Source organism: Rhipicephalus sanguineus, chromosome 1, assembly GCF_013339695.2.
Source record: "Rhipicephalus sanguineus isolate Rsan-2018 chromosome 1, BIME_Rsan_1.4, whole genome shotgun sequence".
In the NCBI taxonomy this organism is placed as follows: Eukaryota; Metazoa; Arthropoda; class Arachnida; order Ixodida; family Ixodidae; genus Rhipicephalus; species Rhipicephalus sanguineus.
In genome coordinates, this window is record NC_051176.1 from 288,034,289 (window position 1) to 288,055,357 (window position 21,069).

General features: G+C 44.9%; 1 protein-coding gene and 3 long non-coding RNA genes across 8 annotated transcripts in view; all 4 read right to left on the bottom strand.

The window, feature by feature from the left end:
- The window catches only part of LOC119379212 (protein O-GlcNAcase), a 57,122-nt gene extending 53,106 nt beyond the window's left edge, over positions 1-4,016 (bottom strand). Inside the window, exons 1-3 of one of the 4 annotated variants that reach the window (XM_037648438.2) lie at positions 3,621-4,016; positions 2,962-3,013; positions 2,753-2,850 (exon numbers count right to left, since the gene is read on the bottom strand). In XM_037648438.2, the coding sequence (XP_037504366.1) occupies positions 2,753-2,850; positions 2,962-3,013; positions 3,621-3,702 (232 nt within the window). In that variant the 5' untranslated portion in view covers positions 3,703-4,016. Of the gene's footprint in view, positions 1-2,752; positions 2,871-2,961; positions 3,014-3,620 lie in introns of those variants that run through there. The other 3 variants (XM_037648435.2, XM_037648436.2, XM_037648434.2) reach the window with 3 other exon arrangements.
- Positions 4,017-9,729: 5,713 nt separating this feature from the next.
- LOC125757028 (uncharacterized) lies at positions 9,730-10,518 on the bottom strand. The gene is made up of 3 exons (XR_007415016.1): positions 10,457-10,518; positions 10,269-10,320; positions 9,730-9,821 (listed from the first exon to the last, which is right to left on the bottom strand). It is a non-coding gene; the product is annotated as an uncharacterized LOC125757028 (long non-coding RNA).
- Positions 10,519-12,367: 1,849 nt separating this feature from the next.
- LOC125757029 (uncharacterized) lies at positions 12,368-14,810 on the bottom strand. 2 transcript variants are annotated; one of them, XR_007415018.1, is made up of 4 exons: positions 14,733-14,810; positions 14,149-14,200; positions 13,595-14,038; positions 12,368-12,444 (listed from the first exon to the last, which is right to left on the bottom strand). It is a non-coding gene; the product is annotated as an uncharacterized LOC125757029 (long non-coding RNA). The 2 variants fall into 2 exon arrangements; XR_007415017.1 differs by lacking the exon at positions 12,368-12,444 and having other exon boundaries at positions 12,800-14,038.
- Positions 14,811-18,488: 3,678 nt separating this feature from the next.
- Positions 18,489-19,445, bottom strand: LOC125757030 (uncharacterized). Its single transcript, XR_007415019.1, has 3 exons — positions 19,305-19,445; positions 18,735-18,838; positions 18,489-18,610 (listed from the first exon to the last, which is right to left on the bottom strand). It is a non-coding gene; the product is annotated as an uncharacterized LOC125757030 (long non-coding RNA).
- Between the last annotated feature and the right edge of the window lie 1,624 nt (positions 19,446-21,069).

Sequence of the window (21,069 nt, forward strand, 5' to 3'; positions counted from 1 at the left end):
ATCCCAATTTAAACAAATGTATTGCCTAAAGCAACATTTCGGAATAATTATGCATTCACCCAGACACTTGTTACGTTCATGCAGTTGGAAGAACATACTTTATCAGAAATTTAGAAAGACGTACACTATTATATATAACACCCCAAAAATGTTGAAGCCATAGGCACGTAGATTAGACATCCACGTACCACTCGTCAGTCCCATGGTAAATGACTAATCATAGTGCCAGTGTTCCCTCCAGTTGTTTCTGCAGAAAATTAAACCCCCCAAAAATTCTGTTGTGCTGGAGGTAAGGTGTACAGGCACCATTTTGCACTGTAAGGCACACACTATGACCTGGTGCAGGAGGTTCAGTGAATGGACCTTGTCTGGGTCTGAACAGCACTTGCAGTGGAGATCACCGAAATTGAAACTGGTGGCCTGTGACCTTCAAAATTTGTCGCTGCGCACCGGTAGACAATCTCGGAGGCCTGTATTCGCACTTTTCCTTAGGTGTAATTTGCAAACTTGCAACGCCACATGTCACTCGGTTCGCTCCTGCCATCGCTTTGACCACCAAAACATATGGCACAAGTCTGGTCACTACCGCTGCACATGTGCAGACTAGTGACCCGGAAAAAGTCCATTATGTATAAATCAAACATCATTTTCCTTCACTTTCTGAAGCAGTTACAGAACGCACATGACACACATAGTGACATCACACTGACCAAGCTGCACAAACGAAAGGTAGATTTGACAACCTCATAACTCGGCATCAAGCTGGTGGAGCGTGTATGGGTAGAACCCTGGCCTAAAAATAATTTGCTGGATATTACAGTGAAATTAATGGTCACAATCTGTTTGTACTCTAACACATTTCCTATACAATTTATACTTTAAAGAATTGTATTTATAAGGACAACATTGTAGCTGGTCCATATAAGGAGAAGCCATACATAATTCTACTTTCAACTTAAAGGGACACTAAAGGCAATATTTAAGTCGACGTTGATTGTTGAAATAGCAGTCTAGAAACCTCGTAATGTTACTTTTGTGCCAAGGAAGTGCTTATTTGAAAAAAAAAAAAAATGTTTTAGTGGCCCGCGTCGCGTTACAGCACTTCAAATCACCCGCCTGAAAGCGGCCTTTCTCACGTCACTGTTGCCGTGCCCAACGTTGCCAGCCTTTACTACACGGCAGCGTGCACCATTCGGGCATTCGGCAACATCACATGCATTTTGTCAAATTTTCTGTCAGAGCAACTTTCACGAACGCGCAAAAGACACGTGGCAGTACGTGATACCGAAACTACCACTGAGACGCGACCGCGTTAGTGAAGCAGGACGCCAGGCAAAGCGCAGTTTGGCAAAAACGAAACCTTTGAACCAGGCGCGCCGTTCCGCATGGCAATGCCAAAGAGGTTCTTTTTTCCATGAATCAAACAGACACGAACAAGCAGCATTTTATTAAGTCTCCTGATGCACGGAAGGTTCTTTTTTTACTGCAGCTAGTTTGATTACGAGTGATGAATTGTAGTCGGACACTCTCACGTCATCGGGATCATTTCCAAAATGTCCCGCTCGTGGCGCTCATCGTGTGATACATTTAGCTTAATTTCTCAGTAAGTAGAGCACTATTGTTGATAATGTTGCCATTTTAGATGTTGTGATAAACTAGCTTTCACTGTGACATGAATTGTTATTTGCCTTTAGTGTCCCTTTCAAAAGTGTATTGCTCCATTGGAGGTAGACATAACCATAAATGACCATGCAGAGATCAACTATTTTGGCAGTGCCTGACAAAGCTTTACCATGCAATACAGTACTGAATTGTACTTCGTGTAAATTTAAAAACAAATAATAAATGAGCAGACTGCATTTTTATGCTACCCAGTGCATGATTCATTAACACATGAAGTTTTGGGCCCAAGTCTTTGTTGCTGTTTTTTAAAACCCAATATTATACAGTGATATGCAACTGAAACACGATACTCAACCCCATGACAGCCAGTACAACACTGGAGAGTGCTGGGGGACCACTATGAGACCAAATTCAGTCACAATGCATCACAGACTTTCTTGGTTTCATCTTATACCATTCACTCAGTGTCCCCTATGCTCAGCAGTGATGCAAAAAGCCCCGGTAGCCACGAACCCTCAATTTAGCATTTCAATCGCTGCACAGTTTATATTTGATGTAATCATGCATAAAACATGTTCTCGTTTGTGTTTTAATTTACATGTGATGGTGACTCACATACCAAGTTTTGAAACGTTCCACAGGTTTGTTTGTTAGTTAAAATTCCTAACCTTCTTGCTCCTTCCTTTTTGCAACATTTGACTAGCTGTGACAAGAAGTGCAATGCAAGGTTATGTTGCACATGCTGCGCTAAAGATGTTGGTAATTTTCCAAGATGCATAAGTAATACCGGTGTCACAAGCACACTTTCGATCGCGATCAGGGCTGATCTGGATTCGGCTAGATCCGGATCAGGCGCTGCTACACGGCCACTTTTAATCACGATCAGACCCGATCGGAATCAAGACGATCGCGATCGCGACTGACGTATGCGCCACGCTCGGTGCGGATTATTTGGACCGTGTAACAGCGACCATTGTTGATCGCGATCAAGAAATCCGGTCCAGATTGGCCCTGATCGCCAACAAAAGTGCCCGTGTGACACCGGTATACCAGTCACTGGAAAATAGATACTAAATGTACTAAATACTAAATAAGGTCCGACATCATCGCACACATTCAAAGAACTTACCGGCTTCCTCCACCGTGTAAAGCTCTCTCCAATATGCTCTGTGCTTGACGTCGTCTTTCGGTGCGTACATATAGGTGTTCAGGCCCAACTTCTTCATTCTAAAAGTAAACATACGTGCATGACTGAACGAATTGGTAAAAACAGCAGCTACAAACCAAATATTCAATGTCGTGAAATGAACACTTCTTATCCAGACGTACAGCACTTACCTCTGAAAAAGGTCTTTGCGTTGTTCAGTAGTCCACGGCCGTCCATAAAATCCTGAAGAGGAAGAGTAAAGTCGCTGATGCCAGTGCCAAACATACCTTAAAAGATCTGTCACAAGCAGCATAAATTTGCAACAACAATAATCACATTCGTTACGACTATTTCGACGAAATTAATGCATAAGCGAAGAACTGCAGTGCGTGCGAGGGCATACACTGAACGATTGCGCAAGGAAAGCTTCTTGACAGTTGAGATTGCACGGAAAAGGTGCACAGCGTTGAACTTGCGCTGCAGGATTCATACAAAAACGCAATACTGAAACCGATTTCACCCAACTGCTCATTTTTCGCGTATCACACAACATCATTCGTTGTGCCAGACAAACCGCGCGTTTATTTTGGGCCCCTCCGCCTACATAACCCGGTTGTTTACGTAACACCACGTCAACAGAATCAAGGAAACTAATGAAGAGACTATGGGACGCATTAGCACACCGAATGGAACCGCGGGGCAATGTTTCGCGGCTGGTGATCTGGTAGTTCATCTCAATGGCGTCACGATTCCAGACATTCTGCACGGTGTTTGGCACCGCCAGTAGGACATCCAACGATAACAGACAGGCAGCGACAGGCTACGGGAAAATAAGGGTGCTGACACTTGCCTTCAACGACACCGCACACCAGGTTATGGTTCCTGGAATTCACACAGCTGGACGGGCCTGCCGACGCCGTTTCTTCGCCCATTTTCTTCCTTCGACGGGAAACGCTCACTCTAGAAATCAGATCTCGAAGGAGCTTCCACGCCAGTGTGTGTGCCCTGGGGAAAACATGTTAGCCTAAAAATCCCTCCCAGAACGCCATACCGACCACAGTTTTGTGGTAACCAATCGCTCGAATTGGACCCTGTAAGAGCGGTATGGGCACACAAGAGCAATGAGAGCCAAAGCACAGGAGGCGCAGGCACAGCCACGGCAGAGGCCGCCGACGGGTGCCAGGGGACCACGGCTGCCAGTGCCAGGGCGTGCAAGCGAGTGCCGTTTGCAGGCAGGGGCCAATGCACGGGCGGCGCGAGTGCGCGAGCGGCACGAGCCGACCGGATATGAAGAGCTTTACAAAATCTCCGTTCAAAGGCGCTGCAAGCGCGGTGTTCGCTCAGTTCGCTCAGTGCTCAATCATTATGCACACACCACGGTTATACCACGGTGGTTCAGAACGGCTATCCTCGCGTTGTGCAAACGTCTTCACATTATTTTGATATTTAACGTACTATTTAAAACATTACCCCACCACCTCCCCCCCCCCCCATAAAAAAGCTTGCTCCCCCCTGCCCCCATGCTATCCTAAAACAATATTAGAAAAATACGGTATTTACACGCATTCCTTCGGCAACTTTATCGCAATTAGTTGACATTTTAATAAGAGGAGACAAGCGCTCGGGTCAAATGAGCTTTGAGATTTCCAAAAAGCAGCCGTGGTAACTTTTGCCAACGTTTATAGAACCAGGTCAGTTGCAAAACTGAGCGATGTTGCGCGGCGCCGCCGCCATCAGCGACAGATGTGGCGCTGCTGTCGCAACAGGATTCACTCACTCCGCTCTCTTCAGCCGGCGTTGCGGCGCCGGCGCGTCGCGTCAGTATCCGTGGAGGCTGCTTTCTGCGCGAACAGCTTGGCGTTTTCTGTTGTGCTTCGGATATGCTGCGTGTCTTCACCATGCCGACATGTTCTGTTGCGAGACACCCCGACATTTCTTTTGTGCCTAGGGTTACCAACTCTTCAATGAAGGGAGTCGGGACGGGTGTGGGGGGGGGGGGGGGTGTCCATTGTTTCGGCCTCTTCAGCTGGCTACGTGCTGCTCGCAACACTTCCTCTTGCTGGAGAATGTATCCGTAAAAGTTGTCGCGTTTCGCACAGAAGTTCAGGTAAAGTAACTGAAGCCCTTCGCAGCCACCGCTAGCCACCGCAACATTGCTTCGCGCGTGCTATTCGTGAGAACTTTGTGTTCTGGAGCGTGACGCGCGTTGTCGGGCGTGCGTTGGATCACATAAAAAGTTCTAACTGGACGGTACGGAATAAATCCGGCAACGCTGTATAAAAAGTCGGGACAGTCCCGCGAAATACGAGACGGTTGGTAACCTATTTGTGCCCCGCGTGACCTTGACCAGCGAGCGACGTGGGATCGCGCCATTCCTCGTATGGACAAGAAACTGTCCGACATATCACTTGTATGTGATATGCACATTCATGAGGAAGACATCCTGAAGACTTTCACTCACACAGTCAACGATAAGAATTTAACGTTGAAATTGCCAGCGGAAAGGAGCCTCGTCGAAGAATGCGTCCCAAAGATATTCCCGAACTTGCCTTGATTTGAGTGATTCTAAAAATTGTGCTGCAAATATTTTTTTACAGTTAATTAGAGCTGTCTTGATAAGGTTTAATGCCTGAAACTGTAAATAAGTTGTGCCGTTTGTGTGCATCACACCATACATGCAATATCTGAAAAATTTTTCTCTGCATTGCGTGCGAAAAATAAATACAATTTTTCTTTCTGTAGCAGGACTGAAATTGTGGCGTGCAGTACACACACGGCGATTTTACCACTCAATAATTACAAGTACCGACAGCCGCGGTACAGAGTGAAAACTCCTCACTTCAAAAAAGTGAAAGTGAAAAATTATCGAAAAAAAAATTGCGCGAAAAACTACGGAGCACCGGAAAAAGGATTACACAAACAACAGCGCTGACTTACAACAAAGATTTATTCGTTAACACCACGCAATACTTGCACAGTCGAAAACGAAAAGATATAAGTACCAACACGCCCAAGCATCCGCTTTAGCTAAATAATTACGCTACGAGAATGCGCCATATAGTTAATTTCTTATAGGGTAATGGACAGACTCGTATGCTATGCTATCAAGCGTCAGTTATCTTGGACAGTCTTGAAAGCCATAGCTTTACTGGGTGTGTCCAGATAAGATCGAACACGAGGTCCCGGTCACCATTCCCGATTTTGATGAAATTTACTGTAGGTCTAGGCATTACACCCAGAACAATGGTTTCGAAGTTAGTTTTGCGAAAAAAAATTTTGTTCGCCTGAAAAAAAATGTACAAATTTTGGCCGCAAAAAACACTTTTCCGCCAATTTCGCGATTTCTGAAATTTGAGCGCACCTAGGGAAAAAACGGTGCACTTCTTGGTCACAATATTTATTCCCCTTAAAGAACAAGTGAAATACAATCATATGAGTCTATTATTTCCCTTGCTTGTCGAAGCACCTTTGAAGAAAAAAATCACAAACTTGGCAAATTGCACAAAATACCTGTATTTCAGGAATTTATTGCTGCAAGCAAATTAAAGTGAGAATAATAAAAATCCGTACATAGTAACTTTGATACTTTTGCTCTCTTTTAAATAATTTTCGTGGTTTTGTCGCGCTCCGTTTTACTCCATAATTGGGCTGAAACGTAAGTGATTTACCAAAAACGCCGAACTTTGAAAATGATTTTCTCAAAAAGGCCATTTTTAATTTTTTTTTAAATCCCTCTGATTGAAGTCAAGGACGTCGTCTACCATTCTGCAGAAAAAAACGTTGCATTATTTTGGTTGCTAACAAGTTATAGTGCGTCGAATGTGACCATGCCAGCCTAGCGGCCACGTCGTTCGTTATGTGCTGAAACTCGGATATAATTTGTTAAAAATACATGTACGTGACATAACCACAATTCAGCAGCTCCACACCAACAAATGTGCAGCCAGATGTCATGGTTCAGCAAGCTTTGTCTTGCGATCAGCCGCTTGACAAACCCGCAGCAGCGGCCGCTCGATGCTGCGGGCACTCACAATACATGAGTGCCGCTTCGACTGCGGATGAGCTCCATTTGCGCGCGAAACTACGCTCAGAGGACAAACGAAAGAATGAATGCATCACTGTGAAAGTTAAAGGCCGTTAAGTGCCAACAAATGTCATAATATGCAATGAAAACTCTGCCGGCAATTTCCCAGTGAGCGCCTACAATACAGCACGCATGTATTTTTTTCCCCTGCTGTTATGCCCGAAGCCGCAAAATATCGTGATAAACGCTCGACTTGCGTTGAATATTCTATCTGCGGATGCACAACAATACAGTATTGTAAAAGCGGTTCTTTAATCAAGCAAAGGACTTGGACACACTTCTTTTCACAGCCGGCTGACACAAGTGTTCTGGCACGAGATGAAGAACTGCAGTTTGAGTTGTTCGACCATCGGAAGCACGTATGATAGCTTTCTTTAGATGTCAATGGCTTTATTTTGTGCCATATGTTGCTCATAGAATGAACCTAATTATCTTTAGGCCATCAGCAGAGAGAAAGCAACACATGAGCGCACTACCTGAGGCGCTCCCTGCGAAAATGCCGGCAGAGTTTTCGTTGCATATTATGACATTTGTTGGCACATAACTGCCTTTAACTTTCACAGGGATGCATTCCTTCTCTCATTTGTCCTCTGAGCGTAGTTTGGCGCACAAACGGAGCTCATCCGCAGTCAAAGCGGCACTCATGTATTGTGAGTGCCCGCAGCATCGAGCGGCCGCTGCTGCAGGTTTGTCAAGCGGCTGATCGCAAGACAAAGCTTGCTGAACCATGACATCTGGCTGCACATTTGTTGGTGTGGAGCTGCTGAATTGTGGTTATGTCACGTAATGTATTTTTAACAAATTATATCCGAGTTTCAGCACAGAACGAACGACGTGGCCGCTAGGCTGGCATGGTCACATTCGACGCACTATAGCTTGTTAGCAACCAAAATAATGCAACGTTTTTTTCTGCAGAATGGTAGACGACGTCCTTGACTTCAATCAGAGGGATTTAAAAAAAAATTAAAAATGGCCTTTTTGAGAAAATCATTTTCAAATTTCGGCGTTTTTGGTAAATCACTTACGTTTCAGCCCAATTATGGAGTAAAACGGAGCGCGACAAAACCACGAAAATTATTTAAAAGAGAGCAAAAGTATCAAAGTTACTATGTACGGATTTTTATTATTCTCACTTTAATTTGCTTGCAGCAATAAATTCCTGAAGTACAGGTATTTTGTGCAATTTGCCAAGTTTGTGATTTTTTTCTTCAAAGGTGCTTCGACAAGGAAGGGAAATAATAAACTCATATGATTGTATTTCACTTGTTCTTTAAGGGGAATAAATATTGTGACCAAGAAGTGCACCGTTTTTTCCCTAGGTGCGCTCAAATTTCAGAAATCGCGAAATTGGCGGAAAAGTGTTTTTTGCGGCCAAAATTTGTACATTTTTTTTCAGGCGAACAAATTTTTTTTCGCAAAACTAACTTCGAAACCATTGTTCTGGGTGTAATGCCTAGACCTACAGTAAATTTCATCAAAATCGGGAATGGTGACCGGGACCTCGTGTTCGATCTTATCTGGACACACCCTACTGACTTTGCCTTACCGCTGCTAAATATTACTCAGTTTTACATTGCAGCGGCAGCGCAACGAAAAATCACGATAATATACAGTCGGCGAGTCAACAACCGAGCCCTTTCTGAACGGCTGCCCCGGCGTTTGCCACGCAGACTACGCGTTTTCGTCTGCTAGCGGAAGCTTGTTGCGCCGCCAGCGCCACCAAACCGGAAGCTGTCCCGGCGCCGCGCGACGGGTTGGCTGACGCGGGGAGTTTTGCAACTTAGCTGGTTCTATAAACGTTGACTTTTGCGGCGTGCTGGCGAAACCGAAACCAAAGCGCCAAAGAGCGCAACTTCCATAGTCTTAAAATGCCCAGAATGAGTGAGTGCAGTATTAACCATCATTCTACTACTCTTTGTGGGTGCGTTGGCTTCGCTTGCCATGATAGTGCGTATGGCGCACGTAGATTAACAAACGCAGAACTAACACCACTGCAATCGCTGTCGGAAGCAGTGACGTCATTCTCGTCACAAAAGAAGATATTTCCCGTCTAAAAGACGTCTTGAACGGCTATCAAAAAGGGCTAATAGACGTCTTGGTCAAGACATTCCCGCAGCCGTAGACGTCTATCCGACGTCTGATAGCTGTGCTAATGTCCCGCTAGTTGACGTCTTTAGAAGACGTTTTGAAAAGACCAAGATAAGACGTTTTATAGACGTTCTTGTTTTTTCGCCGTTTTCGAAATTTTGGACTTTCGAAATATAAAATAAACTAATATAACTGTCTTTGCAGATGTTTGGTCGGCAGTCTGACGGCTACCATAGGAAGATAGAGATTGAAGGGACCGAAAGAGCTCCCGCGAGAGCACTTTCCTGTTTTTCTCACACTTCCTATGTCAGTCGTCGAGCAAGTGACCAAACAATCAAGCAAGATCACTAACACACGTACATACCTGTTCACCCACGCATGTCCCCACTGTTGCATATATAAGTTTTCGACGCTGAGTTTACTCGCGTTTATTGCGGACCGAATCAAGTTGTTGCGGCCGCTCATATATGCCGCGTGAATTATTGGCTACTTCAGCACACCATACATATCCAATTTTCATGTAAAAGACATCGGTTTATAATAAATTTGAACACGTACGCAGGGGATTAACACGTATACTGTACTACATTAATGATGTTTAGCGGATGGCGCGCAAATAAATAATCGCGCTTCTCAGCAACAATAAATTATCCCATGATGTTGTCAAATCGGCTTTATTAATGAATAAAGCACAACCAAATGTGGCACAAAACACGTCGGAAGGTGACCGCACAAGGTGAAGCTGAGTGGCACGGCAGCAACGTAAATAAAATTCTGCATGAATGCACTCCAAGTCTCGTCAAAGAAACTGCACTGGCTTCCGCATTAGCCGGCGTGGTCTCAGGCCCAATATCTTGCACAAACAGCAGTGAAGAAAAGCTGCATACAGAGAAAGCAAGTAAGCCACGCAGGATTTACAACAAATAACAGATCATCAAGTCACTCTAAAGAAACATTTCCAATTACAAATATGACAAAATGCTGTCATGTATTAAGAAACGACAATCAATCATAACCGCACCTACAGGCGAGGCGCCTACGGTAGAAGCTTTGCACTTTGTCAGCGACAGGCCGGCGTAGTTGTATGCATGCTTGCTTAAACTATGTCGGCCTGTCACTAGCGTGCGTGCGTGGAGCCCCGAGCTGTAACGCGCAAAACATAATTACTCAAAATAGGGCGAGTCAGTCTGGCTTACGATTCGCACCGGCGCGTATACTATAGTTTCGCGTTCGACCACGCGGTTCAACCTAGCAAAGAACTGTTCACATTTTAATCACAACTCTAAAACCTTTCAGTAAAAACGACGAAAAGTCAGATGAACTTACCGCAAAAAAGCACTCTATCCGAACGTGCACAAGTTCTTAGCTGTTTGTCTGGCTGCAACGAAGGTGGTGAGCAGAACAATCGCTTATTGAAACGAACGTACCGACGAACGTACCGACGCAAAAAGCACAGTAAAGCTTGTTTCACCAAACTGACCAAACACTGATGGAAAATATGCAACAGACAGTACCAGAGCCGTATATTCCCTTTGGGAGAGTTCGGCGCTCTTTTGATCTCGCCGCCAGTCTGGTAACTGCTGCACTACAGTCTGGCAACAGCGCGCTTCCGCGCCGCCGACGCCATTTGTCGCTGTCGGCCAATAAAATGCTTCCTCTGTGACCAACCTGGTGTGTCTTTGCTGCTGTTCGTGCACGTGTCGGCTGCGTGGAACATCGTGGACCTGCACGGACGTCGCAATGGGGGCTTGCAGAGCCGTGCAGAGCAGTAGGCTGCTCTAAAGGCTCTGTTATACTCCGACGTGCGTTCGCGTCAGCCCGCGGCGGCGGGAGTTGGCGACGCTAGGTTCGTCACGTTAAGTTGACGCGAAAACAGAGCACACCCAGGCTGCTGGCGAGCCGAGCGGATACTCTCGCACCCAGACGCCGGGCTGACCGGGCTGCCGAGGCGCGCGCGGGCTCCACTAAGTAAACAGGGCAAGCTGCAGTTCTGAGGCTTTAAAGTGCGAAAAAGTACCCGTTCACGCCGCTTCAGCGTGTAAGAGCTCATCTGGGCACTACTACGTTGTCTTTGGATGCCAAAACAAGCAGTGCAACAAGAGGATATTAGCGTTGTCTGCGACGATTGCGACGCGCCACGGAAATAGTGCCGGTGCGGTGTTTTCAGCTTCGCCGCGAGTGGATAACTGTGATTCAAGCAAAAAAACTAGGAGCCGAGTGAAAATGCGCGAGTAAGTACACTAATTGCGTGTATTCTGCAGTGTGATGCCCACCTATTTCATCTTCCGAACCTAATTTGCGTGACACGCAGCTCGGTTGAAGGCAGGCGCGAGCTTTGTGTGGGGGTGCACTTCATACCTTTGAGCGTTTCCTTTGACGAAAGTCTCGTGCAAGGTAGTGCTTTCAAGCCTAAGCAATCAGCATGCTTTGCCACTTTCAACGTAGTATTAAGCTTTAGTGATTTGATGGCATCCACGCCTTCGAGATTTCGTCTTCAAAAGGTAATAAATGGCACGGTGCTCCTCAACAGCTGGTTAGAATTTCGTGCTGTCATTGCAGTGTTTGATGTCCCCAAATTTATTTGGACACGAGGCATCCAGCTGCACATAATACATATATTTGCACGTAAGTAAACAGTACTCGCGCCAGTGTCCTTTACGCCGCAGGCATAGCTAACCGGCTTAACTAAGAGTAGCACAGTTTCGCTTGTAAAGCATCATCGTTACAAGAATAAAATCGTGCAGGTAGCTTCCAAATGGGATCGCTGAACGATACTGCAGGTTATACTCTCTGATAGCACGCTTTTGTGAGCAAGACGCATTATTGTAAGAGCGCTTGTGAAACAAAAATTACGTTCCGCGAAACTACCCGTAAAGCGTACTCTAATTATTACGCGATGCATGCTGAAATGATCACATTCCACAAAACTTTGTGCACAACTTGTAACCCAGACAACGCAAAGGCATCCTAGGGACATCCAAATGACATCCCTTTTGGGAGTTCGGGACATCCAAAAGACGTCCCACACAAGGTGGAAAAACATCCCAAGTGATACAAAAAAAGACCTTTTTGGGATGTCCCAAAACTGCATGCGTGTGGGATGTTATTGGGACATGTGGCCACTTTTTACTGCAGGATTATTTCAAAAGGGTGGGACATCTACTCCCATGACATGTTAGCTTGCTTCATCGCGCTCGACCACCCCCTACCTGAGAGAGCCAGTTGCCTCTCCAGGAAAGCATATATTCCTCGTCCAACCAACCCACTTTTTTTCACATAGATAACTAGATAACTTAAAATCAAGTCAAGTGTTCAGAAACCAAGCAACATGCATGGAACATCAAGTGACCAGCAAAAATGATTTATTGCCTCACTATTATATGGCACAACAATCATGCCGAGAAGGACAAAGAACTTGGTGTTGATGAGCGTGTAGTCTAAGGTGCACACTTTCGAGTGGAGGGCCTTCCACGGCATCCAGCAAAAGGGCTTGCAGAGGCAGCTGAGGACAACAAAAACAAAGCCTGCATGTATGTATACGTACTGCACACAACACGCATGAAAATGGTGAACAACAGGAACATAGCATGACTATATTGTCTTATGTCTCCTGAGACAGGGTTAAACCTCATTCCAGATGCACAAGTGCCTGCTTTTACTTATTGCTTTGTCAACACTAGAATCACGAGAACTCTGTATTTATGAGCATGACATCTGGGGTGCACGCTTTCAAACGCAGAGCATTCCAGCTGGCGTCCAACAGCAGGGCTCGCAGAGGCAGCTGAGAACAAAAACAAAGCCTTAATGTACATGTCCGTACTGCACACACAAACGCACAAAGATGGTGCACAACGGGGATATAGCATGCCTATTTTGTCCTGTGTGTGTGTTAAGAGGTTAAAGGGGACCGACAACCAACTTTTATGGTACCTATTTTCTTTAGCGCGACAGAAAGCTTACCAGTCAGAGTGTATAATCAAGGAATGGTGATGTGGAAAATGCCGTGAAACATTTGTAATTCGAATTTTTCTATCTGCGACGGATATGAAGTCGTATACACACGTGACAAGACACGCTGCAAACAGTGAGCGTGACAGCGGTTCGTGTTCGAGTACGGCAGTTTACTGCGTTTGCGTGTACTCGCGCGCATGCGCTGCGGCTCGACATGGTCCACTGGCTACCGCGAAGGCAGCGCCGTTTCTTGTCACCATGCAACTCCTTTTACCTCATAAGCAGCACAGAATAGAGCGGGGATGGATAGTAATATACATACTAATATTTTTAGGACCAATAATGGCACACATGGCGGTATCAGACTACGTGACTTTGTACAGCAAAGTGATCAACTCCGCAATCTAGCTTCAAGGCTCTTGCGATAGGTTGCACAACATACCTTTTTTTTTTGTTACTTTTAAACACAATTTAGAGATATAAATCCTACTCACAGCGCGAAAAGGATGCTGGAATATGTCGGCATATAGCGCGGTATTTTCATTTCTGACAGGATCTAATCACAAGTTCTGGCCAGTTGTCGGTCCCTTCTCCTTTAAGCCTGGTTCATACTGAAGTGCTTGTAAACAACAATGCACAATTTTACTTATTGCTTTACCAACGAAATTCATGCCAGGAATGACAAAGGAATTGGTATTTACGAGCATGACGTCCAAGGTGCACGCGTTTAAACACAGAGCCTCCCAGCTGTTGTCCAGGAGCGGGGTTCGCAGAGGCAGCTGAGGAAAACAAAAACAAATCCTTCATGTATATGCATATCCACTGCAAGCACAAATATGCATGAAAACGGCGCACAAAACAAACATAGCACAACTGTGTTGTTGCATGTCTGCTAGTTTAAGAGGAGTAAAACCTGCTTCATAATTACTTGCTCATAAGCAGAAATTTCTCCTTTTAGCTTACTCTAATTATGTCGGTTACGACTTTCGCATTTACAAGCATTAAGTCTAAGCTGCACGTTTTCCGTCTCGTAACCTGCATGCCTATGTCCAGGAAGCTGAGCACTTTCTATGTCATTACCGGTAGGCAAAGGTGCAGACATTTGGGGTAAAGGTGCACACCAGGGGCACCACTACTAGAAGCAGCTGAAAAAAAAGAAAAAAGATCATGTGTACACAGCTAGCACATGCAAAAAGAATATTGAGCAACAGTGCATATCACAAATGTGCTACATTTGTTTGGAAGTAAAACCTACTTGACAAATAGAGTGGGCTAGTTGGTCATTTCGGTTGTGTGAAACTACTTGACTGCTGGTAAAGGATGAAAACAACATGCACTGAAAAAAGGCGGAGGTATAGGGAAGCCAGACAAGGTGCCAGTTGCTAATATGCACCAAGTGACTGAGCAACAGGTTCTGCTGCTTCATAGAGATGTAGCAGAAACACCAACATACATTTTTCAGTTTCAGTAAGACAAAAATCATGATCATAATCACAAACGATACGGTATATACCAGTACAAAACTGGGCTGTGCCCTTTTCTTCTGATAACCGGCTAACTGATGGCCAGCAACAGGACTCACACATGCAACTGAATAAAAGAATAGCATGAATATGCGCTGTTTTGAACATAAGTTCTGGCTTTTCTTACAAATGGTGTCATAATGAGAGCAAAAAAATTGGTACTGGGCATAAACTGAGGGCAAGCCAGTCTTGTGTGCAGCAATGCTTAATTCATGTCCACAGCCCACTACAAATGGTTAAACTTGACCCATGCATTTGACCATTCCAATTTTTTTTACGATTATGTCAGTTGCCGTGGAAAACATGTACAACAAACCTTTGAAGTTTTTTTCTTTGTCGTCCAGGACTTCTGATCGTTCTCCACGGCACCACGCACGCGTCGGTTTGCAGTTATTCGAGGCAGATCAGCCATGTGTTCCACGATCGCGGTGTCAATCTACACACGTGGCCGACAACAACAACATATCAGCATTGTGAGCTTAACAGTTTCTGCGGAAGATAAACCAAATCCCGTCACAAATAAAACTTACTCCCACGTGCCATTCTTGCTGCGAGGGTCCAGTTCAGCGTACGCCAACCTGCGCGAGGTGGGGAGCCAAAGAAGAAAGTGCTAAGAACGTGCTGATTGCAGTAATCCAGGCATGTCAAGTACTTACCGAAGAGGTGGAAAAACGTTGAAATCGGCAAGATCTTGCAACCAGGCAAACACCTACGGCATGCGCGCTTGTGATTTTTCGACGAAACGTCACGGATCAAACACCTAAAAACGAGGCCAACGAAGAGTCTGATCTATCCGAACTCCAAACACGCCGGGCGCCATGATGGCGATGGCAATGTCTGCGCAGTGCTCGCAGCAAATCCTCCACTATTTGAGCAGGTGTTGGCTCGCAGTAAGCGCAATTAAAGAACAATTGCGTATTAAACCTAAGAAAGAAAACAATAAAATAAGAATATTTCATTCAATTCTTCTAAAGTTAATATGTCGGTGTTTTTATAAATACGACACCACACACCGAGAATATCTACCACTTTAGAGAACGGAAACTGTACCTTTGACTGTAGTACGGAAATAAGGGTAGCGGCGGCGTACTGAACTGTAATAGAGCGAGGCCAGATGGCGCTGCAAGTACTATCATCATCATTAGACAAACGCGTTTTTGCGGTTGGTTCGCCCTGGTCGCGCTACTGCGCTTTTTGCTCCCTATGGTATTTTGTTCTTTGTCGTTGCTAAATCGCTGCTCGCGTGTGTAATATTTATCGCCAGGTGACCAAACTGGCCTCGACTGGCAAAAACAACGTCAATCAAGTAAGGTTTGCATCGTTTATTGTGAGTGCCCAAGCTGGTACAAGCAATGTATACAGTCAGGTTCCAAGCAAAACAAGTCACCTCATAGTCTTCATACACGTCGAAAGCTTTCAACCGTACGTGTGTAATCAGTCTGAAGCTGACAAATATGTGCATATAACGGAACACCGAGATCGCTGAAAGAACGTTGCTCTCGTTGTGTAGCAGCGTCCGAGTTTTAACAGCATAGCTTTAGGACAAGGGTCTTATCCTTCCTTTAGTTATGCGGCGCTTGCCAGATTGTGTTGATCTTTGAGTGCATGGTGTGGAGTCGGAAACGAAACGTGCGCTACGCCGACAGATAGTTGGCGCAGTTAGAGCAATGTAGTTTTGATTAATCTTTTACGTAAACAATCGCGGATGCGTACAGTTCTGCATCTTTCTCGCTCTGCGATGTCACCTTGAATGCGTTACAAATAAGGAATATCGCGTTGTGTCTACAGGGCAGGCACGAATTTCTCGGCCGTGAAGCCATACCATAGGTAGTACGTATTCAGGTAATAGGTGGAAGAAAATATTTCAGGCTCGTTTTTTTCCTCGATATAGTTCAGTTACACAGTTTCTACAGCTATTAGAATTTCTTGGCGCTAGTAGTAATCGGACTGCTGAGTATGCAGCGTAGATGAATGCTAAAGAAACAGAGATATAAGGCGAGTGCTTACAGATTCTAGAAGCACAATTCTAAGAAAATAAGCTTTAGGCATGCAGTGTACATCTTCGTTGGTGTTCGCACAGAACACTAAACAACTGCTCAGCCGTAAGCACAATCTCTGTATCACATAGACATGTCGATAGAACTTGAGCACTCTGTTGCAAGCAAACACTCACGAAATCAAACTGTGGGGCACGATGTGAACCTGTGCCAATGCTGGATAAATAAAGGTCATATATATATATTGCATACTTGTTATTGTGTTATTACTTTTCAAAATATTTGGGCTTGGGAGCACAAGTATGTATTCTCCCCTGCTACTTTAGAAGCTCCGGCTTGAAATACTGTCACATGCGCTCCTTTCTTTCTATGTTTTATGTTATTGGCCAATTGCACGTGTAGTTACTGCATTGCACAAACCGTGCCAGAATGTCTGGGAACATTCCAGATTATTTTAGGATCTTGTTAGGCTGGAGCGTGCAATTGCAAACAGCTCAGTTTATTGTCGAACTAACGCAGCCACCAGTGATAATGCTCGAATGTTCGATGCCGCAGGTATAAATGCCGACGCGCCTTGCCACAGATCAGTTTATCGACGGCTGACGCCTGTTCGCCGCTATCAGTGTGCAGTGTGTATTGCTGTAGTTTGACTTTTCGTTTCCCGGCCACAAGTTCGGCCGAATAAAAAGTTTCATCTTGGGCACACCGACTGCTGCTTTCGTCGACGTCACGACCCCTTGACAATACGTAAAATCTTGTAGTGTGGCTGTGGATAAGTCCAAGTTCATGTATGTTTAAATTACCTCTTTGATTTCCTAGGTTTTTTTTTCGTGACAGTAGTTTACAGACTTTCACTTCATAGTGGTAGGTGCTACAACTGCGACATGTTAATTTAATCAAACAGCAGAAGTAGGTGTGTTCAAACAAATTTGGCACGTTTCTCTGCTATGCAAAAAAGAAAACACTACCATACTCACTGAACAAAATCTCACTCATCACGACAACGTAAACGTGCTTGGTGAAGCTGTGCTGGAAGAAGTGCTCGTCACACTTATAATTTGTTTATTAGCTGTAAATAATTTGAAGGAGCCCATTGAACATATGTGCAAAGGCTGATGTAATTGAGCACAGCCTTGTAAAGCTTTGTCGTATCTTTTTGTAAACTTCTATGATCTAAACACAGTTAATTAAGGCAAAACAGTTTTGAGCATAGTGTGTAAACTGTCTCATAAGGTACAACTAAACGTTGCATTTACGTTGCGCGGCAGCTGTATTTTCGATGGAGGCGAAAATGTTTGAGGCCCGTGTACTTAGGTTTAGGTGCACGTCAAAGAACCCCAGGTGGTCGAAATTTGCGGAGCCCTCCACTACGGCGTATCGTGATTTTGGGACGTTAAACCCTAGATATTATTAGATGTTGGAAAGACTGTTAATTCCCCTCACTGCCGTGATGTTCGTTTTGTAATGTGATTTATAATTTAAAAAAAACTGACCCTACGTTTCGAGACCCGTTTGGTCTCTTAGTTTTTTTTTAAATTAAGAAGACTAATGATTAAATGTGGCTGGAGAGCGTTTTTATTCTTATAATCTTGCCCAGCCAGACAGACTTCTATATATTTACCCTTAAATTTATAATTTCTGATGATTCACATGCAAAGCATGATATGATTATGAGTCATACAGTAGTGGGCAACTCTAGATTGATTCTAACTGACTGGAGTTAAACAAACGCAGTTGTAGCCTTAAAGAAGACAAGACTGCTTGTCGAAACATTTGCTCCAGCGACACCTCTTGTTAACAAATTCTTCATCTCTTCAAGCTTCCGTCTTTCCCTGAACTTCAGACGCAGATCTAAGCACACGAGTGTCTTTGCATTTCGCCCCCAATGAAATGTGACCACCGTGGCTGGGTATAAAACCTGCGTCGTTGAGCTCAGCAGTGCCAGGTAACGTAACTAATGCACGGAGCTAGTGCTCAATTTCAACGCTATTGCGGTGTAGATTGCATGACACAGTAGACAGCTAATACTTGTGGACGATTGTAGGCACACCTTCATGAGATGCCTGGTAAACCATTCACAAATACAGCATTGCAAGCGTGAGGTTCAAGATGACCTGTTGTAGCAGACGTTCACATGTTTCGCCGCACTTGCAGAGTGGACATTCGGGGGTAGTCATCCTGTCGTTGCCCGGCAATCCTGGAAAAACAATGACATCACCAGATATTGATAAGCATTATCAGTGCATATTAAACTTTGCAAAAATAAACATATAAACATAGTGAACAAAACAGCGGTTTGTTATACATATATGTAAACGTACCTTATAATGCATGTTGTTTCACTCGGGCTAGCTTCTTTACAGGCGTGTCATGTAACAGGTGCCTTGCTCATTGCACACAGCTGTTTCTTTGTCAGACCAGGAGGCTATGGCAGAAAAAAAAAATATTTCTTATTATAGTGCCGGTTCCTTTATCACAATAAAGTGAATGTGCACTCACAATTATGTGAAGCTTTCGTTGCACTAAATGTGTAGTAAAAATAACCTAAACTGACAACAGGAGAAATGAGACCTCTAAACCTGGCTTCTCAAATGCGACTGCGGCAAAATATAACTCGTATCTTTTTTGCACTGATATGCAAGCTAGTTACGAAGATACATGCGAGACGTTGGTGATGCAGTTGCCTTTCTTTATTGCAGCGGCCTGGTTAATGTGAACCGAACGATAAACTCAGCAACTTGCTCCCACTTGAAGCCACGCCGCAAGGATCGCACGTTTTCTCATCGACAGAGTTTGACACGTTGAAAATATTAATATTGCAGTGCGTCGCCTCCGTGTGACACCCACACGGTCATTGGTAAAAAACTGAAGCAGTGGGTTTTTATACTCACCGGTTCGTATATTCTCGGGCTTGAAACGAGTGTTCATCCGGTGAACGCTTCAACGGTCCCTTCGTTCTCCCGAAGTCTGCTGAATGCGTTTCGCGAAAGCATTTCAACGAGTCAAAACAAACAGAACGAAAGCGAGTGTCTCGGCCGGCAGTGGCTGTAAACTTTTACAGCGAAACGAAAGAGCGCGAGACCCATCCGAATGCACCGTGAACCGTTACCTGCCGTTACGTTGCCTCTGCCGCCGTATATTTTGAAATGAAGATAATGATGCCGATAGGCTGCTGACAACTACGAGTCTGTTGGAGCAAAAACTATTACAAAAGATTGATGATGTGGTAACTGGCAAGGCAAGGCCACTTCGTATAAACAGCAATTTGTTTATTGAAGTGTAACAGTAAGCAAACAACTAAACTTCCTTATTTCAAGAATATTTTAATTTGAAGTTTGGGCCCGACGGGGGCGCCCCTACATAAAAGTCAAATAGCGCGAATGGCGGCCACCACAACGTCGCCATGTTATCCTAACGCAGGGGTTAGTAGATCCACTCCCTGTGTTTGAAGCTGGAACTCGCCGCGGTCGATTTTTTCGCCCTCTGTGGCGATCGCTGGAACTTGCGACTTTCCGGGGCCTGACCACACCACCGCTCGTGCGGCGCGGCCGCCGTTCTCTGATCTTTCACGAAAAGCACAGTGGCGCGAGTACGTGCGTCGTACCGCCTCTACCAAGTGCAACACTTGCTCACGCGGTTAGCAATCGATCCCTCGTCCTCATAACGGCGCGAAATTTAGAAAGAAACAAAAAAAAAACAACGAACACTTTCACAAAAAACGTGGATATATTGTTTTTCATGTGTTTTTCATGTGCATGTATAGATATGCAATTGTGCACGCGCGCCAACCATGCTCTCCGGCGGAGTTGCTGTTTCCCATTGTTTAGGATCGCCAATTTTCAACACGGTTATTTCACCGCTAACTTAAAGTCCCAATCAGATCCTACAAGGGATGTTTTAGGAATGATCCCTATGCACATGTCTAAAGGACATCCTAAAAACCACCTTGTTGGGATGTGGGACGTTTGGACATTTTGGGAAGTCCCTGGGATGTAGTGTCCACATCTGAACTAAAGTCCCTAGATTTTTCCCTGCTCTTCAACAGGGAAAAATCTAGGGACTTTAAACTGGACGTAACCCTATAGCAACAGCCTTTTCGTTACGCTACAAGATGCGCGCTCGACACATACCGGAAGATTCCCAGGTGTGGCACACGGCTGACCGCAGTCAAATTAAGTTAGACAGGTCAGTAAAAAGAAAGCAAGGCACTCCTTACCTCATGCAGCAAGTACGCAGTGACGATAGCGGACACGGCGGAATCCAAATCGCAGGCTTCGTTTCCCAGCACGACGTGAACTTTAGTGAAAGCGTCGAGCTTTTCCTGGAGACATTACGAAAGTGAACGTTAGTTCGTGACCTATGAAACACGCACATATGTTTCGACGCTAATAACCTCAGCGCGGGAATGTACTTTTATTCCGAGTATCGACAGCTGGTTTCCGATACAAAACAGCCAAGAGGCCGTGGGTAGTAACCGCAGATCAAACTGGGACATCGCACGGAAAGCCGCGGAACAAACTGCGCACATTCAATCGACGAAACCACGGTCTTAACACACGTAAATGCATATGTGAAGAAAGCATTTGTGCCTAGAACGTCTAGGCAGCACGACGAATAATACGGAGACGCGTGAAGCGCTAAATGTGCCAAATAAGC